The following is a 20,653-nucleotide window of genomic DNA, read 5'->3' as shown; positions in this document are numbered from 1 at the left end:
AGCACACACCAGCTGAGAACAGGGCTGGAGCCTCAGCTTGAGCCGCCACCAGTGCCCTGAGGCAAAGGGTGACCCCAGCACAGTATCACAGGGATACCTGGTGTACAGGTCACCGTCTGCAAGCCCAGCATGCTCTGGTACCCATCCCCGCACACTGTGACAGTGGGTACAAGAGCAGCTATGCTCAAACACTCAGCAGCAGTAACCAGATGGTGCTATTCTCGCTCCTCTTCGTAAGTCACAGCAAGGACCAACATTGCAGAGATGAGCAAGACAGTTGAATCCCCCCAGAAAACATCTGGAGCCCCATGTGTATGCTCCCACATGGGCAGAAACACACGTTCCTCTCTGGCTCATGAAAGAGGCACCAAGAAGAGTGAGGAGGGAGACAAAAAGAGTTAAGCAAATGTCACAAAAACAAGAGACAAAACAAAAGCATTGACACCCACACAAGTTCGCAGGCAGCGTCTTGCCAGCAAGTCCATCCCCAGCACCACCCACAGCTATTCATGCTACTTTCTGTCTCCCGTTATGTATGAATTATTCTTGTTGATGGCTCTTCTGCTAACACATCACTGCCAGAGTGATTTGGGTGACAGCAGTAAAGAGCAGCAAGAAGAGTCAAGCGGAGCAGAGCCCACCTAGCTCTGAGAGAACATGCAAGAGAACCTGAGAGGTCAAAGCAGCCAGCACAGGTATTAACGCTGCAGAAGTCGTTCAGCATTTTTTCCAAAAACCTTGCTTCTCAAACTGCATACAGTCGGTAGCATAGAAAAATTGTATGAACTGACCATTTAACAGAGTTGTTCAGATGCCATGAGCTTGGGCACAAGAACCCTGTCTAACTGCTTTAGTACACTCCCTGTCAAGTAGCCCATCTAGCCTTCATAGCACACACAAAAACTAAGGCATCAGATGACCTATCCTGCAGTATTCCAGCTCCAGGAGTGTGGATTTTCCTGACATAACCAATTCCAAACAGACAAGCCACTGAAATTTGAAGCACTATTATGAAGGAATCAGTTAAGTTGCTCCAAAATTGATATATCTTTTATATATCACTACCATGATGTTTCCCATATTTATTTTATAAATCAGCTACAGTGGAACATTAACCCTAATTGCACATAGTTTTCCATGCTTAAAAGCACAACCAAAAGGATTTATGAAAGAAAAAAAAGTGTGGCTTCACACCTGGAAAAATCTGCTTGAGACAGGAGATCTGTTGTTCATTGTAGCATCTTTCTACATAAATCGTATTTCCTTTACACCACAGCATCCTGATAGACTCCAGAAGCTTAGACCAATATCCTTTTGGAGGCAAAAATGTTCTTTCCAGCCCATCATTCCTTATTTGGAGCTATATTTTTATGCACAAAATGGTAGCTTTCAGAGGAGGCAAGAGTTATTAAAAAGTTCATCTGTTCCAGCTGCTTATTCCTCACTTAAACTCATCATTAATCTTCTTTTTATGACACCATAATTGTCCCTATGGCAACCAATTATGATGTCACAAACAAGATTAGAGTTTTAGATAGGGGAACAGAATTAGCTTCTTCATTATTTGTTTAGGCCACTCACGGCTGTCATGCCTGATCAAATCACTGCCCGTGAGTTCAAGAACTCTCTTTTCAACATCCCACCAACATCTGGTATTTTAAGGGAAGGCAGCCAGAAACACAAGCAGCAGCATGTGCCCCTGCATCCCAGTGATGTAGGGAAGGTTGTGTTGCACAGAGAGAATCCCTTTCCAGCCCCTGCAGGTCATTCTCTCACCCCCTGAAGCAAGAAAACATTGGCAGCTCTGGTGACATTGTGGGTGCTCAGTAGTCACACTTGCTATGAATACGATTTATTTTCCTGTAGAAGCCTAATCCTTTTTCAAATCCTGCTAAATATTTCCCTTCAATGATTTGCTGAAGCAGTGAATTCCCTATTAAGTACACAGAAAACAATCATGTATGGCAAGTAAAGGAAAACCCCCTGAGCTCACTTATTTCATCATATTTTCTTCTACTCATAAACTAAACTGCAGTGTATCATCTATCTTCCTGCAGAATAATCACAAATACACTTGAATGCCTGGAGTGATTTATATTACCCTTCCCTCGTCTTTTTTCATTTCATCTGTACTTTTTCAAGCTCCAAACAAACCAAAGAAAAAATACATGAAAAAGAACAAAGAAGTCAAATATCAGCCACCCAGGTACCATTCAGTACATCACCAAAAACTGGAGGTATCTTGTGTTGAAGACAAGGATGATTTGTCGCATTCTTCCACCTGCAAGTTTGGTTTGTGCCATTCTGGCGAGGTGAGTGAGAGTTAAGCTAAGAGCAAAGCTCATCAAAAAAGGGGGCTGTCCCATGGAATAACACCAGGACCTGCACAGAGGCACACTCCCCCTCCACCTCTAATACATGCTCCTTTAACCAGTCAGGTCTGGCTTTGAACCATTAAGGAACAATCCTTGGAGACCAAAGTAGTCATGGGCAACCCATGCATTTTTCTTTCCAGGTAATTTATTGTAGTCCAAGGAAAATGTAATAAATGTGCCCAGATTCTGTAGAAAAGGAGATGAAGAGGGCAAGAGATTTACTTTCATGTCCTGCATTGGGACCGAATCACAAAGCAACTCCTTCCCAGCTGCCCCTGCCAAAGGAGTTCCTTTTTAAAGATGCAGTTCACAGTAAACAAATGGCAACGTCTCTATTTGGCTGTGGAGCTACTGCAGCACTTTTGAAAACTGACATACTCACAAGTATCCACTAAAAGAAGTCACCACTTCCACTTCAAACCAGATGTATCCTTTGCCACAAAGCCAAACAAACAAGCTTTTTGCAGGGAAAAAAAAAAAAAAAGTTCATGCTAACAAGAAAATGCACCTATTCATCCTATTTGTTGGAGGGGGTCCACCTTAAAACTGATTTTAGCTTTGTAAGGCTGATCTCCACAGATTATTTGCAGTCAATAGAGATGGGCTCTTCCAGAGGACAATTTGGAGCCAGAGCCTGAATTAGCCTGGCAAAATGGTCCCCTGGAGAAGACTCTCTCACTTGCTAATGACTGTTGAGGACATCAAGGGAAAATAGCTTCCCCAGCCTGAAATTATCCTTCAAGAATAACTCCTCCCCTCCTCATATTGACTTCTTCACACATATCAGTACTTGCAGTTTTTCCAGAGCCGCTAAGAAGTGACACCCACCATCAAGGCATGCACATGGGGACTGATCCATCACAGCAGAGCCATTAGAAGGAAATGCATTAGTCTTAATGGCAAGAACTGTGCACTCACATGGTCTCTCCCCAAGAAAGTTCTTAAATCCTGTGGGAGTCAGATGTCAGGAACAGCAAAATCAGTACAAGCAGACACTGTTCTTTGACTGACACCATCTCACTATTTTGCCTATTATTTATATTCCTTTTTGGGCTGCAGTTACCTGCAGCCTTCAGCCTCGAACACAAGGTGATCATCAATCCTTCACATGTAGCTGTTAAAAATGTTGGCTTCCTCTTTCTCCACTGCCCAGATGAATTGAATGGAAGCTCCTTAGTCCCAAGAGCCAAATCTCATGGAAATTTGACTTCTACAAAACTCTTGCCCTGTTGACTCAGGCACACTGTGGTGCAGACCCAGGGACCAGAGCATGATGGGAGACACCACCATCCAGCCAAGATCCACCACTTTGGTACCCCTCCCTGAGAGAGGATAAATACTGATCTGGCTGCTCCATGGTCAGAAAGGAGCAGCAGAAATGGCTAAAGAGCACATCAGCACTTTCTGAGAGCAGAAACCATTTCAGTCCTAACACCAGAGATTGCTTTCATCCTCTGTATAAGACAGGAATTGGTGCCCAATGAGTGACTACTTGGGATTTTATTAACCATATGCATTCTGACATTAGCTGCAGAGGCAGCCTCCCAGGCACCAAATATTCTCAGAAAGTGCAGGAAAAAAAACCACACCACCACTATTAACCATACACCTTCAGCTTATAGACATCACTAGAAAACGATCTCCCTGTTTAGCTATAAAAATGTGGGCGGCCATCTATTACCCAATATTAACCTGATAATATACTTTAATCATGAAATTAAATGGCTCTTGCTAGCAGCCAGAGAACTGTTCATCTTCCATGTTCATTCGGTCTCTGGTCCTTCAGAAGAGGTTAAGTATCATGGGGTGATTAACACTAAACATGGTTATTGCAACACATTTCTATCATGGAAAAATAAGAATGACCAAGGTAGTTTCACAGATGCTACCAAATAATAACTTTGTCTTGCCAGAACTCAGTGGTTCCATTCTTTGGGAAATTCTCATATTTCAAATCAAAACAACATAACTTTTCTCTTCTGAATCAGAGTGAAAAAAGGAGTGGGGAAAAAAAAAAAAAACAAACCCTCAGCATGAAGAAATTCCAAGGAACTATGTATCAGCTGTTCTATATTTCATTTATTAGGATGAATATATAAATGTGTTGGTCATCTATTTTTTGGGAAGCAATATCAGCACCTTTCCTTGAAGATTTCAGTTGGAAAATATTACATCACAATTCTAAAAAATAAAATAATAAAAAAAAATTCCACCAGAAAATTTTCAGCCAACTTGCTCCATTATAGAAGACTGGAATTACAAGGAAACATGTATGTTGTGGTACCTTCACAAGTAGTGCCCCATGACCAATTTTATCTTAATTTAGAATGACTGAGAGGTCACTTGATTTTAAGGAACAATCCTCTGTTTTCCCATTGCTGTTCTCTTTGAACAGATCCTTTGCAAAACATTGTTGAAATCTTCCTGGTGTTTTTGCACGCACTCACAGCTCAGCCTCATCAGGCAGGAGCCCTGCCGGCAAACCTGCTCCTTTCCATCACCACCTTCTTTGCACACCTCCATCATTCCAGTCAGACGCTGACGCGCACTGTTGTGCCTGCGACCGCCTAACGCTAAGACATTCTCGCTATTTTGCATTTATCCTCCTATTATTTATGTTTTTACACATAATAGAAGCTGCTTTGTCTGCCTGCATAGTAAATTCACCTCATTGTCTTACAACCTTGCAGCGAGAAGCTGTTAGGATTGATTCACAATAGGGCCAACATTTCCATCAAGCAAATATCACTCTCGGCACCTGACAAATTGTGACATCGTTTGCAGAGCGACTGAATCAGAAACAAAAAGCTCACACTGGATGTTAGGAGCTGGGGGTGGCTGGGGAAGGGGCTACCACACAGGAAGTGGGGGCCACTGCCCAGGCACAGCTCAGCCGCAGCAAGACCAGGAGAGCCCCATGTTTTCTGGCCATGATCCTCATGCTGTCAGCAGCAGTGGGTGGAAGAGCTGACTTGCCAGGGAACAGCCTTTTGAGACAGCAGGCTGCTTCTCCTATGGGAGAGGAATTCACATCATTCTCTTTTTCAGCCTTTGAATTAAAATCAGGGTAAGCTGGGCTATGGTTTTTCCATCCCAGCTTATTTTTTCCTCCTCCTTTTCTTTCTCTTTCTCTCTTTCACATCCCTAACGGTCTCTTTCAAGATTGGAAACATACTGCTATGAACCATTACCTGTTGCACCCTAAGCACAACTTCTCACCGTCCCTTTTTGTTCTCATCTCATAACTGCTTGTGATCCACTGGAAATGCGTATTTTTGGACAGCGAAAGGGTCCAAAAGTCTGACTGCAGCTGAAATGATCCAAACTTCTTTTTATGACCTACAGCTCCAAACACAAGCAGATGGGAGGAGCAGGTACATGACAGAGTTCCCAGACCCAGCTGTGGGCCCGTATCTACATCTTCTGGGAGACAGTCAGCTGCAGCTTTCGGTTTGTAAGATGCACAGTTGCAAAGGATAGTAAAATAAGGTCATTGGCAGCAGAAAGGCAAGGCCATTTGGTATCTTGGCACTTCACATGTGAAAGAGGATGACATTCATTTTTTCAGGAAGCAAAAGACATGAGTAATCTCAGGATAAAGGCCAAAGACTGAAAAGAAAGTGAATTACCTTCTTTTTCAGCTAAGTCAGGAGAGAAGGATAATCAGCCTGTGATGAAAGCTTTCCCTGCTGCTGCCTGCGCTACAGCTCCCCCTGAACAAACAGCAGCTCTTAGGAATTAGGAAGTGAGGAGGAACAAACCCACCACTTCCACAACCACAGGTCAGCTCCTTTCTTCCTTCCATCTCCCTCCCAAAAATCAGTCATCATACCTTCTGTTCCCACAGAGAAATGGCGTGAGCTGTGAGGAGAGAGGACCCTCCACACTGGGCTTCAGCAGCTGTGGCTTAGTCTTCTTCTGTATTCACTTCATATGTTTATTTCACTTGAATTCAGTACAAGACCAGGTACTAATATTCAAAGTATTACTTTGAAAAAAGGGAATTGGAAATGTAAGCAGCTATTGCATGGACAGGTCAAGGATATTATCACACTCACATCAGAGCTGATAGCAGAGTTATGTTTGTTTGCTTTCCTTTCAGCACTAAGGAGATGGGGGTAAGGAAAGAAGAGTGTATTTTACACTCCAGGGATTAGGGAGAAAAGACCATATTGCGCAGTCAAGGGATTAGATGAGGCTTTTCTTTTAAATTCACTGTTATCTGATTTCTCACATTTTCACCAGACATGAGGTGAAAACAGGGAAAAATGCATTACTTGATCTTGAATATGTGACTACATATAAGAAAATAAAAAAATATTTGTGTATCATACTAAAGATCTCTTCCAGTTAACTGTTAGAGCCAGAGGTAGCTTATTTTTGTCTCTTTCATTAAAATAAAACAAACAAACAGTAAGCAGAATTTACTCCATTTAAAAAAAAAAAAAAAAAAAAAGAGAGATCATAGCATATGACATTTTTCTGAAACACATCCATTAAGAAGAGAGCACACACACAAGCTCTCTGGGTTCATCCTGCCCTGGAGAGTATTTCTCAGAGTACTTCTGGCTTGAGACTGCCCACAGGCTTGAATGAAGATCCATAGTGCTTGGTTGATACTGTTGATGGTCATCACATCCCCAAGAGGGGCCCAGATAGAAGGATCTTGTGGACTGGTAGACCCCAAGCTATTCCAAGAGGGAAAGACATGCAGTATCCTCCCTGGAAAGCAGAGAAGCTGTTCTCCAGCCAGCCCTTCCTTTGGACAGCACCAAAGTCTTCCAGGCCAGACTGTCAACAGACATCCCTGCAAAAGGTTGTGGTTTTTCTCCCTCTCAAATTAAGGTTCAATAGGCAAGGGGTTCTTTGGGGAAAGAACTGCTATTCCTACTTCACTTGTCTGAAGGCCATGAGGCTTAACACCATATATAAATTTTGCAAGGGAGTATCTTAACTGCTATGTTGGTCTCAGTCCAGCTGGTAACTGCCCCAGCATCGCAGCCAACATTAGTCATCCCTCCCACTATCTGCTGAAAAAAAAAAAAAGAAACAAAGAGCTGACAAGACAGAGACCAAATAACCCAGCACTCAGTAATTTTGCTGTTCACTTTGGATCATAGAAAGCACAGCACGGCCAGCCAGGCAAGGGAGGTGATTGTCCCACTCTACTATGCATTGGTGCAGCCTCACCCGGCGCACTGTGTGCAGTTCTGGGCATCACAGGATAAAAAGGATATGAAGCTACTGGTCAATGTCCAGTAGCAGGCCATGAAGCTGGTGAAGGTTTTGGAGAGGAAGCCATATGAGGAGCAGCTAAAGTCACTGGGTTTGTTCAGCCTGGAGGAGACTGAGGGGAGACCTCATGGCAGCTACAGCTTCCTCACAAGGGAAGGAGGAGGGGCAGGCGCTGATCTCTTCTCTCTGGTGACCAACGATAGGACCCAAGGGAATGTCAGGAAGATGTGCCGGGGAGGTTTAGGTTGAATATTAGGAAAAGGTTCTTCACCCAGAGGGTGGTGGAGCACTGGAACAGGCTCCCCAGGGAGGTGTCATGGCACCAAGCCTGAAAGTGTTCAAGAAGCAATTGGACAACGACCTCAGACACATGGTGGGAACTGTGGGGTTGTCCTGTGCAGGGACAGGAGCCGGACTCGATGATACTTGTGGGCCCCTTACAATCCGGGTCATTCTGTGATTCTACAGTCTATTTATCGAATGATTACATGGCCCACATCAGATTCAAGGAATTGAAAAGCACTGTTTTGCTGTTTGCCATCTGGGCCAAATCAAGATTCACAAGGCCAAAAGAGAGTCCGCACAAGCATCCCAACACTACCCTGTATCCAAGCCACTCTAAGTCTGCTCCAGCGTTGTTTGTTATGCATCAGCAGGGTTTATCAAGTACCTTTCACCATTCCTGAAACACCTGAAAAAGCTGGAAAAAAAAAAGCTGAAAAGCTGGAGAAGGCAACTGATGTCTCCTCCTTTTTGCCATAGGTTTGCAGGGAGAAGTCCAAAAACAGTCTCCATATCCAGTTGCACATAAAATATGTATGTAGCCACTTTTCAGCCTCTGCAACATATTCTAATGCTGTCGGGCTTGAAAAATACCACTACTGAAAATCTAAAGGGGAAAGGAAGCAGTTTAACTTGAGCATCTTGATAGTAAAGAATCAGAGATGCAGTGCTAGACTGTAAAGCTCACACTAGCCTCGGAGGCAGGAAAAATGGTTGTAGAGAGCTCGGCAACTTAAATCTGACCTTGTAGAATGTGAAGCCCAGTGTTTATGTACTTGTGTGTTCTTTGTTCATTGTACTGTGCATTACACAGCCCCAGGTATGTAAACCCACACAGAGCACTGGTGTCTTGGCAGGAAGACAGGGAGGCAAAGGCAAATTATAGAACGAAAAGGGAGAGACAGCAAATGAGAAATAAAGAAATCCAGAAATTATATCACAGTAAAAACTGGCCAGGGACAAAACAAAAAATCTACTTGTTCCAAAGCCAAATATGCTGCCCTGCAAAAGAAGTGACAGTTGCATCTGTTGGCTACCTGCAGAGACAAAAATGAAATACAAAGAATAGCTTAAAGTTGTTCTCACTAACAGAAGGCCACTCACAACCAGTCAGCTGCATCGGTACTGCTTCTATTTCCTTCTCCAATGTCATTTTAAATTAGGCTAAAACCTGGAGGTGGCTGTAGTGCCAGCAGCAAAGGATCCTATGAGCACAAGCAGCTGGCAAGACACTGGTACTAGATATCCCTTAAGGCAATAGCATCAAAGGCACTTTTCTTTTGTTTCCTGTCTACACCGGGTTTTAATGTGAATTCTCTCAGTGTCTCAACTTACAACTAACCTCAAAACTCATAATGAAACTTTACTCACATATTTGGCATTTCACTTACTTTCACAAGGAGAGTCCATTGCCCTCTAGATCAAGCTAACATCAGCAATTAATAACCAAGGACCCGGCCTAGCACGCACCTACATGTGGCATTTCATTGCCTTCAGAGGACCTACAGGATGCAGTGCTCCATTTGGAATGAAACTCAATGTGTTTTCACAAAAAAATGATATATTCCTGGGATAATTCACTAATTGGATAAAAGCATAAGAACTACCCCATTACCTTCCCTAGAGGAAACTCATTAGCAACCTAATGAAATAAAGTGATGACAGGAAGGTATTTTCTCATCATCTTTTAACGTTAACAGGTTTCAAAGCCATTTAGCTTCCTCATCCTCCCCTATGGTGCCCAGAAACCCCATGGCACCTCTCGGAGCATCACAGGCAGTCCCCTCTCCTGCATATTACACAGCATCAGGGAGCAGTTTCAGAGCACAGAGGGATTCTAAGATGTTCAACTCATCATCTGTGATGAATCTGTGCAATTGAAGCTTAATCCCTGCCCCACTTGGAAAATGTTCCCCAGTGGGTCAAGCTTCATGATGAGTCATACAATTTAGAAGAAACATGATCTGGCTATTAGGGGCTCTGTTGTTTGTTTTTATGAAAAGCTGAAGTTGGGAACATTTGAAAGAAATTAGAAATACTGAAACTAATTTCACTATTCTGAAGTGTTTTGAAGTTAGTGAAATTACAAATATTGAAAGGATTACTACATAAGCATAGTGCTTCTTATGTCTATATTATTCTTATGTCTATATTAAATATGTTAATTTCTTTTTCTCCACATGTAAGAAGTTTCAGGTCATACCCCCAAACATTCACATATCATATAGCCCTAATCAGACAAACTTTAGATGTACATATTAAGCACGCATTCCTTAGGAACAGTGAGGGAGGAATGGATAATTTTGAATTCATCTGAAGAGGATAATACAGAGCAAGATGAGGTATTCACCCACCACTTTCCCACTATCTGCACCTACACCTGTCACCACAGAACACCTTCTTCCAAGTCCCTGAACATTCAAAAAGAGCCCACATCTCTCCACCAAGAGCTCTTATAAACAGTCAGACAGCCAAAGACATTAATACTATTTACCTCTGCAATGCATCTATAGCCTAGCTCAAGCTACAAGGCAGTCACCAGCACCATTCTCCAATGCCAGTAAGTAAACTCACTGCTAATGACATATACCGTATCAGCAGCCTGGGAGAATAGTATCCTACATCTTCTCATATCTCATGTTAAGCCACAAAGGTACACAGGAGGAGCAATGGTGCTTTAAGTTAGTATTGCCTCAAACCTGAGTAGAATTAGAAACCTCAATTTTCTCTGACTGCATGGCCATTTGTCTACAACAATGGGGACAACAAAGGTAGTCTGTAGGGTCAGCGAGCTGGAAAACTTTCTAGGTAGAATTTGAAGCCATAACTCCTCAAAAAAGGGTGGCTAGACCAGATGATAAAGTAGAAATTTCCCATTATGAACTGTAAATTCTGAAGCTCATTAAGCTTTCAAACAGCTGTGAAACGGAAGGGGATTCTGGCAATGCCATTCAGAGCTGCATTTGAAGGGAAATCCAGGACTGAAAGGTTCAGGACATCATTACCAAGCCTTTCTCTAGGATAAGTGTTTTCAAATAATCAAGTTTTCTCAAAAGTGCAGTATATATCAGGGAAATACCAGGCTCAGTCCCAGAATACAGACAGACTCAGCCCTGCACGCACTTACTTTGCCAAGAGTGCAGTAGTTAGTGACCATTCGTTCCTCGGAACAAGCTAATAAACCTTTCCCTTCTCCATCAACCCCTTACCTACCTTTATGCCGAGGCATTTCAGGAAGTTAGCAGGAGGTGCTGAGACATTCAGAAGAACCACTTAGTGCCCTGTGGCAGTCTCCAGAATAGTGAAACTCCTTAAAAATGAACCATCCTGTTTGCCTAATGCACAAATAATTCAGAGGCAAAACTTAGGTAAATTGTACTCTAAACACAATCAAATCTAACATTCATGCACAGATGTTCTCTACCTCTCCCCCAACTTTCAGGTTTTCTCTGAAAGTTGTCCTTTCAGTTCTTTTCTATTCCACTCTCCTTTTAGCCTGGACAAGAGACCTTGCTGTTAAAACTAGAGTTGAGGATCTGTTCCCACTTTGTCACACAGATTCCATCTGCCCTCTTAAGTGAGTCAGTTTATCTTCTTTTGTCTCTGTCAAAGTGGACTTACAAAGAATCGGGTCCTACACTGCCTGCATTAGGCAGGTATTATCACTTACAGATTACAGCCTTACAGATGGAGAAAAATGAGTCAAAGTATAATGAACAAGTATTAGACTTCTTTGTCTATGGTAAGGCTCTGACCAGCACACCACCTTTTTGGTGTTAAAAACCAAACAGCAACTTTCTTGACAAAATACACTGTCTCCTACTTCATTTGTGGGTCTCCTCTTCAGATCAAGATAGAAAGCTGAGAGCTTTTGTAACTGAGAAAGAATTCTAGTGAATTTTAAGGTGGAAAAAAACCCACACCTTCCTTCCTAAGCACAGTCACCCTCTGTCCAGCGTTATCTTCAGAGAAGGATTCAGGCACAGCCCGGACAGGGAAGGCAGTGCAGGAACATGACCAACCTGTGACACATGGCAGCCAGCAAACATTAGACAAGGTGGTGCTGGTGTGAGGGCCACACATATCTTAATCTTCACCAATTAAATCCTCCCTGAATTCATTTGTAGGCACAATGCAAAAGGCAAGTTTCCAGAGAGGCAGGAAAAAAGGCCTTTATAAGCTGGCTGAGATGCTATCAGCTTTTCTGCTGGCAGCATAGAGTGGGTTGCACATGCATCAGCAATGGCCTTAGCAGAAGCTCAGCACCCTGAAAGACAGGGTTAAGGGAAAATTCAGGGGCTGGCACAATGTGGGCACCAGGGAAGCAGTTATACCCACAGGCAGGCACATCCACACTCAGAAAAGCAAGAAAAGAGAAACAAAAAGAAGTGCAGGACAGACAGAAATGTAAAATGAACCCAGAGAGCCTTGGTGACTTCAGATGGGCCTACAAACCTTGGACTCAGCTCTTGGTACAGCACTTTCTGTCAGACCTAAGGCCTTCGCCATGAGCAAACACATTAACGTTTTATATCCATAAATATGTATTACCTCAGAATAAAGGACAGTTAAATAAAGGAGGAAAACCCACACAACATACAGTGGAATTAGCAACATAATGACATCCCTTCATCTTACATTCCTGGGCATTTATACAGAGTATGCACCAAGGCTCCTGAACACACAGCCCACCCTGGTACACTTCCCTCAGCCCTCACAAGGTCCAGCAATTATTTAATAAAAAGTACAGATGATTTTCCTACATAGCTGCAACCTGCAAAACACACAGCCGAGTCCATCATGCCCATGGCCTGTCATACACCTTCCTTCACCCTGCAGTTATTCACCATTATGTCACCTTACCCATACACAGTCAAATATCCAGCACTAGCCCCCATGGAGGCTCCTATAGACTCTGTACACATACATATACAATCTTATTGTAAAGTACTAGTACACGTTTTTTTCATATATATATCTAGTCTCACACAGTTTTTATCTGTTAAGAATGGCAAATGGTCAGATTATTAGAAAACCATAGATGAGAAAAAAAAGCATCAGAACAAGCAGGGTGAATAGTATAACTATAATGCGTCATTCCCACATGCAGAGTATAAAAAAATGCAATACTTTGTACAGAGCAAGACAGAAAAAGGAGGCCAAACTTTTCACACTTCACATCTGTTTTATTCCAAGGCAAGGTTGCTCATCATCATTTCTATAAGTAGAAGAGGTTGCCATAAAGCCATGAGCCTCCTATGCCTGATTATTTTTTTATTCTTCTTTCCTCTCCCTCTTTTCCTTAATATCTGGGAAATCCTTTGGACAACTATTGGTATCTCGTGCCCAGGTAGTGCTGGATTTACCAATAAAGACACAGGAAGAGCACAGGAGACTGTTGCACATACACATCACATTCCCAACATTTCAGCCAAGTTGCCAAATTAATAAAGAAAATATTTTAAAAATAAAATAAAATAAAATAAAATAAAATAAAATAAAATAAAATAAAATAAAATAAAATAAAATAAAATAAAATAAAATAAAATAAACACAAAACTTTCAAAAGCCTGATGAGGCTTCCAGTAAACCATTTCATCAGCCCCATGACTGTCCCAGGCAAGAAGAACTGACTACCTGGTCATTTATTCCAGAGGACTAGCCAGAACAAAGGTGATTTTCCACCCCAGCAAAGTTACGTGGCATCTGATTCGGCATTTTTTACACCATGAAATTTTCCACCTGCAACAGTCCCAGGGCAATCTGAGGCTACAGATCTGTGTCTGTGCCATACAACAACTTTACTATGTGCTCGTAGAGATTCCTGCTTTCAAATCACTGATGCATTTAACTTCTTGTGAGTATGCACATAATTCCATTACAGTTCACACGTAGCTTTACCAAGAGTTATCATTCACGACACGTCTTTTAAAAAGTGCTGTTAACCTCAGATACAGAAGAGAGAATGTAAGACATGCTCTAAATTAAAGACAGTCCTTTCAATTTGTATGACTTAGAGACATCGATGAGATGTGGCTGCAAGTCTGGCCAAAGTTAGGAGAGAACTTTAAATGCCAACTTAATTTTCCCATAGTATTAGTCTTGTTTCTAAACCCTTCTGGCTTTTTTCTGCATTATGTCCCAACACACAACTTCCACCTCAAAGCTTTAGAAAATAAAGAGCTTCCTGAAGGCCCCTTAATGTACCTAAAAATGTCCAGTAATGTGCTTTGGGAGAAAATGATAAAACAGTCATGACTGTTTTAGGCGACAAAGTAAACTGAGTCACCGTTATGTGAGTGGGTGGTACCAACTCTGTACAGTACATACCCGAAACTCTCAACAAAGACAGTTGTAAGCAGATTTTACCAGATATAGGCCAGAGAGAGAGAATTATTTTTCTTGACATTTTGTAAAAAATAAAAATCCATCCATCATTTTCATGCAGAACAGCCTCACTCGTTTATGGAAACAGGATATATTAAGATTCAAGGAAACTTAAGTAGAAGGAATCAACACAATCAAAAGATCAAAGGCTTGTGTTGGGTGTTTTCATTTTTACAAATGTCATTCAGCTTTAATTATTTATAATGCTTCACAGTACACTAGTAAATGCTGTCATATTTCCTAAAATAATTAAGTCTTAGTAATGGGAGACACCTCTATCATCCTGTCTCTATTTAATATTTACTGAGAAGTGATGTGCTCTTTATGATCATTGTCATGTCTGTAAATAAATGAAGCAAAAAATGAGGATGTTTCCTTTCCTTAAATTTCTATTTTGGTCTGAGGCCCCATCTGCACTCCCAGGTACTTACATGCTCATCAGCAATGACAAGGCTTGTGTAACCAGGGATTTCCCAGGATTTCTCTGCGATAGCTTTTCCCCCCTGCTTCAAATGCGGCAACAAAACCCACTGCAATTATAACTCCAGCTACTTTTTGCCACAACAGACAAGTGGTCATTGCTGATGGTGCAGGAGGAGAGAGGCCAGCTTGATTCTTGGCTTCCGCTTGCAGAAGAAGAGTCGGGAAAGAACATGAGGCACATCCTGAACAGATACATTTGGCAAGTCAGAGAAAAACATCAGCCATAGAAACTCAAACCACGTATTTTAGATAGCAACATTTCTGAGTGTAACTGGATGACCAGTTAAGAAAACCACCACCTCCAGCTGCTGCTGCCACTAAAAGTAAGATGCATGGTGCCCTGCTCAGGCAAGCTACCTCAGCCAGAGACAAAGCATGACAACCAAGCCACCAACCCACAGCCTGTTAACAGCACAGGACCCTGTGACAATTCATTATGGTCCCAATTTGCAAGCAAGAATCATGAAGGCTGCCACATGCTTCGTTGGGTAGGATTTCTCCACTTGGTCAAAATGAAATTACATTTCTCTAGATAAGCTATTCCCTAGTGACAAGTGTTTGCCAAGTGCCACTTGAGATCTCACAAGAGGGCCATTAAAACTTATAACTTAATTTTGATTTTCAATTCCGCTAATCCAGATTCCCTGAATTTCTAAATAATAATTAATAAGAAATTAAAGCCATTTGCAATATTGATGGTTTCAGTTGGTGTGCTTTTTGGGTTGTGTTGGTTACTTCTTAATTTTTTGTTTGGTTGGTTTTGTGGAGGTTTTGTTGCTGTGTTGGTTCTTTCATTTGTTTTTCTTTTCACTTTTTATTATTTCTCTAATCTTAAACAACTAAATGACAAGACTGCATTTCAGATAAGTATTTAGAGCTGCAAACACCTGCAGGAAACCTGCCAGACAGAGCTTTATTTCCAAAGATTTCTCTACCCATATATTTTTTATTGTGGAAATATTCTTATTGAGCATCTCTTTAGTGTAATCTGAAATTCACTATTTCAAAAATTACTTTGGGGAAAGCTACTTTAATCTCTAGCTAAAAAAGACCATGAAGTTCCTCACAGAACTTTGCAATGACAAAGTAATAAAAATTAAAAGGAAAGAACCATTTACCCACCACCTTTGTGTCCCAATATCTTGTAATTATTCTGCTGGGTCTAGAAATGTAGGGAAGTAAATACTTCTTCAAGAACCAGTTAGTCTGTAGAGAGCATTTCTCTGGCAGGGGTACGTGTTTGAGTGAGGGTGGGTTTTGTTGTTTTGTTTTTCCATCTGCCAATTTCTGCACAGCAGGGTGGGAAATTGAACTTTTGGTTCCATCACCTTATGAGAAAAACTTCTCATTTTGCGAGCCTACAGTTTGCATTTCTAAACAGAAAAGCCCATCTCTAGAGTAAAAAAAAAACCAAACAACAGCCCTAAAAATGACTGCTTAGCTGTTGGCATTCTGATGTTAGCCTCCAACCATTAAGTTGGTTGGCTGCATTTAAGTGCTTGAAGCTGAAAGGGGAGACCATTTCTCTGGGTTTTCATTCAGTACCCTTCATCAAGGGACCGACACTTCTGATTGCAGACTCCCCCCATTCCCTCCTTCACCAGCCCCACATCCCCAGTGCGACCAGCGGTACCCACCACCTCAACACCCCGTCTTACATCAGGCGCGGCAGGCGTCCCATCTACAAATTGAGACCCACTTAAGGGATGTGTGTTGGCAGCACACGCACACACAGAGAAACAGACACACTTCAAAGCCATTAACTCATGCACAAGCACAGATAAGTGGCATATCCCCACTGTGTATGTATACATAATTACAGCATATTATTAGAAAGAAAGCAGCAAGTAAACATCTACCCTTAATGGAATGATGAGCTTTTGGCCCAGACAAGGAGCTTTGTGAACATCAGCAGCAGGGTGGATATGGGTGGGAACACAGCAAGGTCAAGGGGGTTGTGGAGCTCCCTATGAGGCACACCTGTGTTATTTAAAGCAAGTTTTTTCCTCCTGATGGATTGATATGTGGGACAAACATGCCTACATTAGTATTTACTACCCAAATTCATTGCATATATAAAACAGCAGTTTCTGCATTGTAAGCCACTGACTGCATCAGTACAAAACATTGTTTTCTGAACTATGTTGCTTGTGGTTTTGGTACAATTCTAGAGAAACTAATAAGTTATTTGTATGCAACAACTATGTCATTAGCTAAATAGATCTGCATTACACTAAAGCAGTTCACCAACAGGAAAAAAAAAGTGTCGGGGAGAGAAAAAGGTAATGCTTTAAGTGTGACTCGTGTAAACCATACTTCTAAAACCATACTTCCATAATAGGCTGTGACAAACCTAAACTGGGTACAGGTAATATTTTTCTTCTTCCTTTTTTCCCCTTGTGACAATACCTTGATGTCTCTTTCAGCCACTCATTTCACTCCTTCAGTTGCCACAATCAGATTTTTTTACAAGCATTTTCATGTTTCTTTATTATTTTCGGCAAGTTCTAAATGTTGGTGGTTTGGGGTTTTTTTTGTGCATATGTAAATACAGATATATGGGTGTATGTCAGTGTAATGCACCTGCATAGAGAATCCTGAATGAGCTGTTTGAAAGTCTGTATGATGCTTTGAAGAACTTCTATTGTACTAGTGGATAAGGGAGTCCGGGTGCCAACATAAATAGATTTTCCTGTATATAATATAGTCATTTACATTTACAAATGTATTTCAGCACCATAATTTACTGAGAGAAATGGTAGCAATTTAAGGAGCCTGGGGGGTGCAGGGTGTGGAGAGCTCAGTGGAGGTCCTTTGTGGAAGTTTTCTACTCTTATTATCTACTCAGATTGTTCTCATTATGGGGGAGTGTGTATAATCCGTAGGAAACCAGCTACAGAAATAAAAAAGGTGGGGAAATCCAAGGATGCAAAGAAAATGTACTTTCTTGCACATATCCTAGGTCAAGTACAATGAGTAATATGCATTAAGAGATGCTTAGGAAAAAGCTTTTATATCTAAAGGTTCAGGACTCGCTGTATACTTGCCTAGCTGGAGGAGAGGGAAGAGAAAGAATAGAAATAAACTCTTCCTCCTACAAGCATTTATTATGAAACCCATACAAACACACACCATGCAGAAAGCTCCAAGGATACTCATGTCTTTAACACACTTCTAGATGATTTAGAAAACAGGACATTACAAGCATATTTTAATATCCAGGCCCCAAAAGGAGATGCCAAAATGAATACAATAAAAATGAAAATGTATAGCCTAAGTAGAAGCATCTCCAAGATTTATTGTGAGCCTCATGCCTTCTGTTCCAAGAGCAGACACATTAGCAAACCTGCCTCATTAGCAGTTACTTCAACAGCTCACCTGCAAAATCTGCTTTTACCCACAACAGACAATTTGCCCTTACATGGCATGCACTAAGAAAACTGCCAGGGTAGAGATGCAAGAGTACTGAGAGATGACCAATGAAATGCTCTTTAGGTGTTCAGTAAGTTTTCCTTTTCCCATCACTTACCTTGTTGGAGTCCAGTACGGATTATCCCAAATTTCACACTCACCAGTGAGACCATCAACCCTTATGGGGAAGTCTCTCTTGTATAAAATTTCAACCACGAAGAGTGTTTAATTATGTCACTTTCAAGCCCTACCACATGCAGAGACTCAAACCATTGCTAAGCTGTATCTCACACATAAATTGACAACACAGTAAAAAGAAGCATCTCCGTGCCAGGTAAGATTCTTCAGCTAATTTACCTAGAGGTACTCTTTCCTTGCAGAGATAACATAAATAGCAGGTCTGGTTTTCCATCCTCCCAGTTAAGAGGGCTCATCCCTAAGCACACTAGAATACTAATTACTGATGGTGTGCTGCCTCCACTGGGGCTTTGCAGCCAGAATTAGGTAAGACTACAGAACTTTTTGGCATGAAGCTTGTCAGACAGCAACCACTTCCGGCAGCTGCTGACCATTAACAGATCCTAGGTGGTAACAGAAAAACAGACAAACCCCACCAACAACCCCCTCATATAGGTGTATTTACAGGAGGAAGAAACCTCTTTATTTGACGTCAGAGATATGGGAGAATGCACAATCCTAGAAATACAAGAGTCTGGTTATGAAAGTAAAGCCCTGCTTTGGCTATAGCATGTCCTATGGCACCCCAGTGGCTGCCCTCGGCCCACAGGCACACGTGGGGTGTTGGACACAGCAGCCACCTACCTTGTCACCGCTGGGGCTTATACAACGGCTGCCGGCACGGGCTGGGGGCGTGACCTGCACTCCGTGAGACTTCCCACGGAAAAACCCCTCTCGGGAGCAGCGATGCCACCTGAAAGGTTGGGGTTTTTTTTCCCCCATCCCTTTTGCGAGCGCTTGGAGGCGCCGGGAACACGGGCGGCCGTGTTTTTAAAGAAAAGGGCAGAGTATAAAGACCGACCTATTCCCCTGACAGACGGGCAAGATACCCGACTCCGAGTTCACTCTGAAGTTCAGCCACACACAGTGTCCCCCTCCCCATGTCCCCTGACGCTGCCGCGTCGGAGGAGCACCGCAAACCTGACGGCAGCAGCGAGACTGGGAGCGGGTCACTTCCTCAACGGAATGTCGATGTGGCGGTGTCTCTTTTAGGCTTCGCAATTAATTAAAAGCCCCTCAGGCTGCAAGGTGCTGCCCTCATGCCGCTGCCCGTCCGCACCGCCACGGCACTCCGCCTGTCGCCTCCCCAGCCGCGGGCGCCCCGCTCCCGAGAGATGCCCCCGAGAGGGGCAGCGAGGGCGCCCGGAGCCGGCCCCGCCCAGCACCCACCTGTAGGACACCTGCTTCCTGAAGGTGAGGTTCCGCAGCTTCTCCTCCAGCGACTCCTCCGCTGCAGACAGCCCCGGATCCTCCGGGACCCCGGCGGCACCCGCCGGCTCCCCACCACCCTCAGCCCCCCGGCAGCCGCTGCCACCCGCCGCCCCCGTCTCCTCCCCACCGGCTGCAGCGGGGGTATTCATTGCGGTGGGGCACAAGGGCCAAGAAAGAGGAGGGGTTGGAGGGGGCAGACGGGGGGTGGCCAGCGGCTGCAGGCGCTGGGGGGCGGCGGTGGCCGGGAGGCCGCTGCTCCCGGGGCCGCGGGGCGCGCTGCGAGCCGCGGTGGCTGCAAATGGCAGCGCGACCGCGCAGCATCCATCGGCGGCCGCACTGCAGCGGGGCATTGTGGGAAACTCCCAGCCGCGCCCGCCCCCCGCCACGCCCAGCCGCCCGCCCGCCAATGCCGCGCGGCATCCACCGCCACGCCCCCCCAGCCGCTGCCACGCCCTGCCACGCCCCGCCCCCGCAGCGGGACCGTCGGGTCGCCCGGGGATGGGGGAGGCGGTGGCGGGGCGCAGGAACCGGGGGCTGCCGAGTCAGGTTCTGGCCTTAACCGTGCCCGGTTCCCTCCCAGAATCACCTCAAAAACACCTTTGAGAGGGACGATGCCCTGAGCTTCTTATACCCCAAGTTTGTTTACATATTAATCACTCCTAATTGTTTTTCCCAGGCAATCTCCATTTAGTGTGCTCAGAATGAAAGCACCCAAATCCAAAGAAATGTCTTTTGACACAAGCATCACGGTATTCCTTAGTAATATAATCTTCCCACATTGTTCCCTGTTTCTCCCTTTTGTTCATTGGGAAACACTAAGGAAAACTTTCCAGGGAGGCTTCAGCGTGGGGCTAGTTAAGCATGTGAGCTGACAGTGACAATAAGAATTAAAAGTACAGAAGACATCAAGGTCTGGGACTATTCAGAAATTACAGTAGGAATTATCACACCCAGAACTTTATTTTCTGCATCCAAAACTTCTCCAAGGCAATGTGATACAAAATAGAAAGCTGTAAGAAAAAAAAAAAAAG

The 20,653-nt window shown here is 43.4% G+C and overlaps 1 protein-coding gene across 7 annotated transcripts in view; it reads right to left on the bottom strand.

Moving 5' to 3' along the window:
- The window catches only part of DGKI (diacylglycerol kinase iota), a 214,940-nt gene extending 194,968 nt beyond the window's left edge, over window positions 1–19,972 (bottom strand). For 6 of the 7 annotated variants that reach the window (XM_065839772.2, XM_065839756.2, XM_071798478.1 and 3 more), the window contains exon 1: window positions 19,581–19,972. In XM_065839772.2, the coding sequence (XP_065695844.1) occupies window positions 19,581–19,972 (392 nt within the window). The remainder of the gene's footprint in view (window positions 1–19,580) is intronic. The other variant, XM_065839765.2, reaches the window with a different exon arrangement.
- Between the last annotated feature and the right edge of the window lie 681 nt (window positions 19,973–20,653).

The sequence above is a fragment of the Patagioenas fasciata genome, chromosome 1 (assembly GCF_037038585.1).
Source record: "Patagioenas fasciata isolate bPatFas1 chromosome 1, bPatFas1.hap1, whole genome shotgun sequence".
Lineage (NCBI taxonomy): Eukaryota > Metazoa > Chordata > Aves > Columbiformes > Columbidae > Patagioenas > Patagioenas fasciata.
This window is presented reverse-complemented; position numbering and strand designations above follow the sequence as displayed.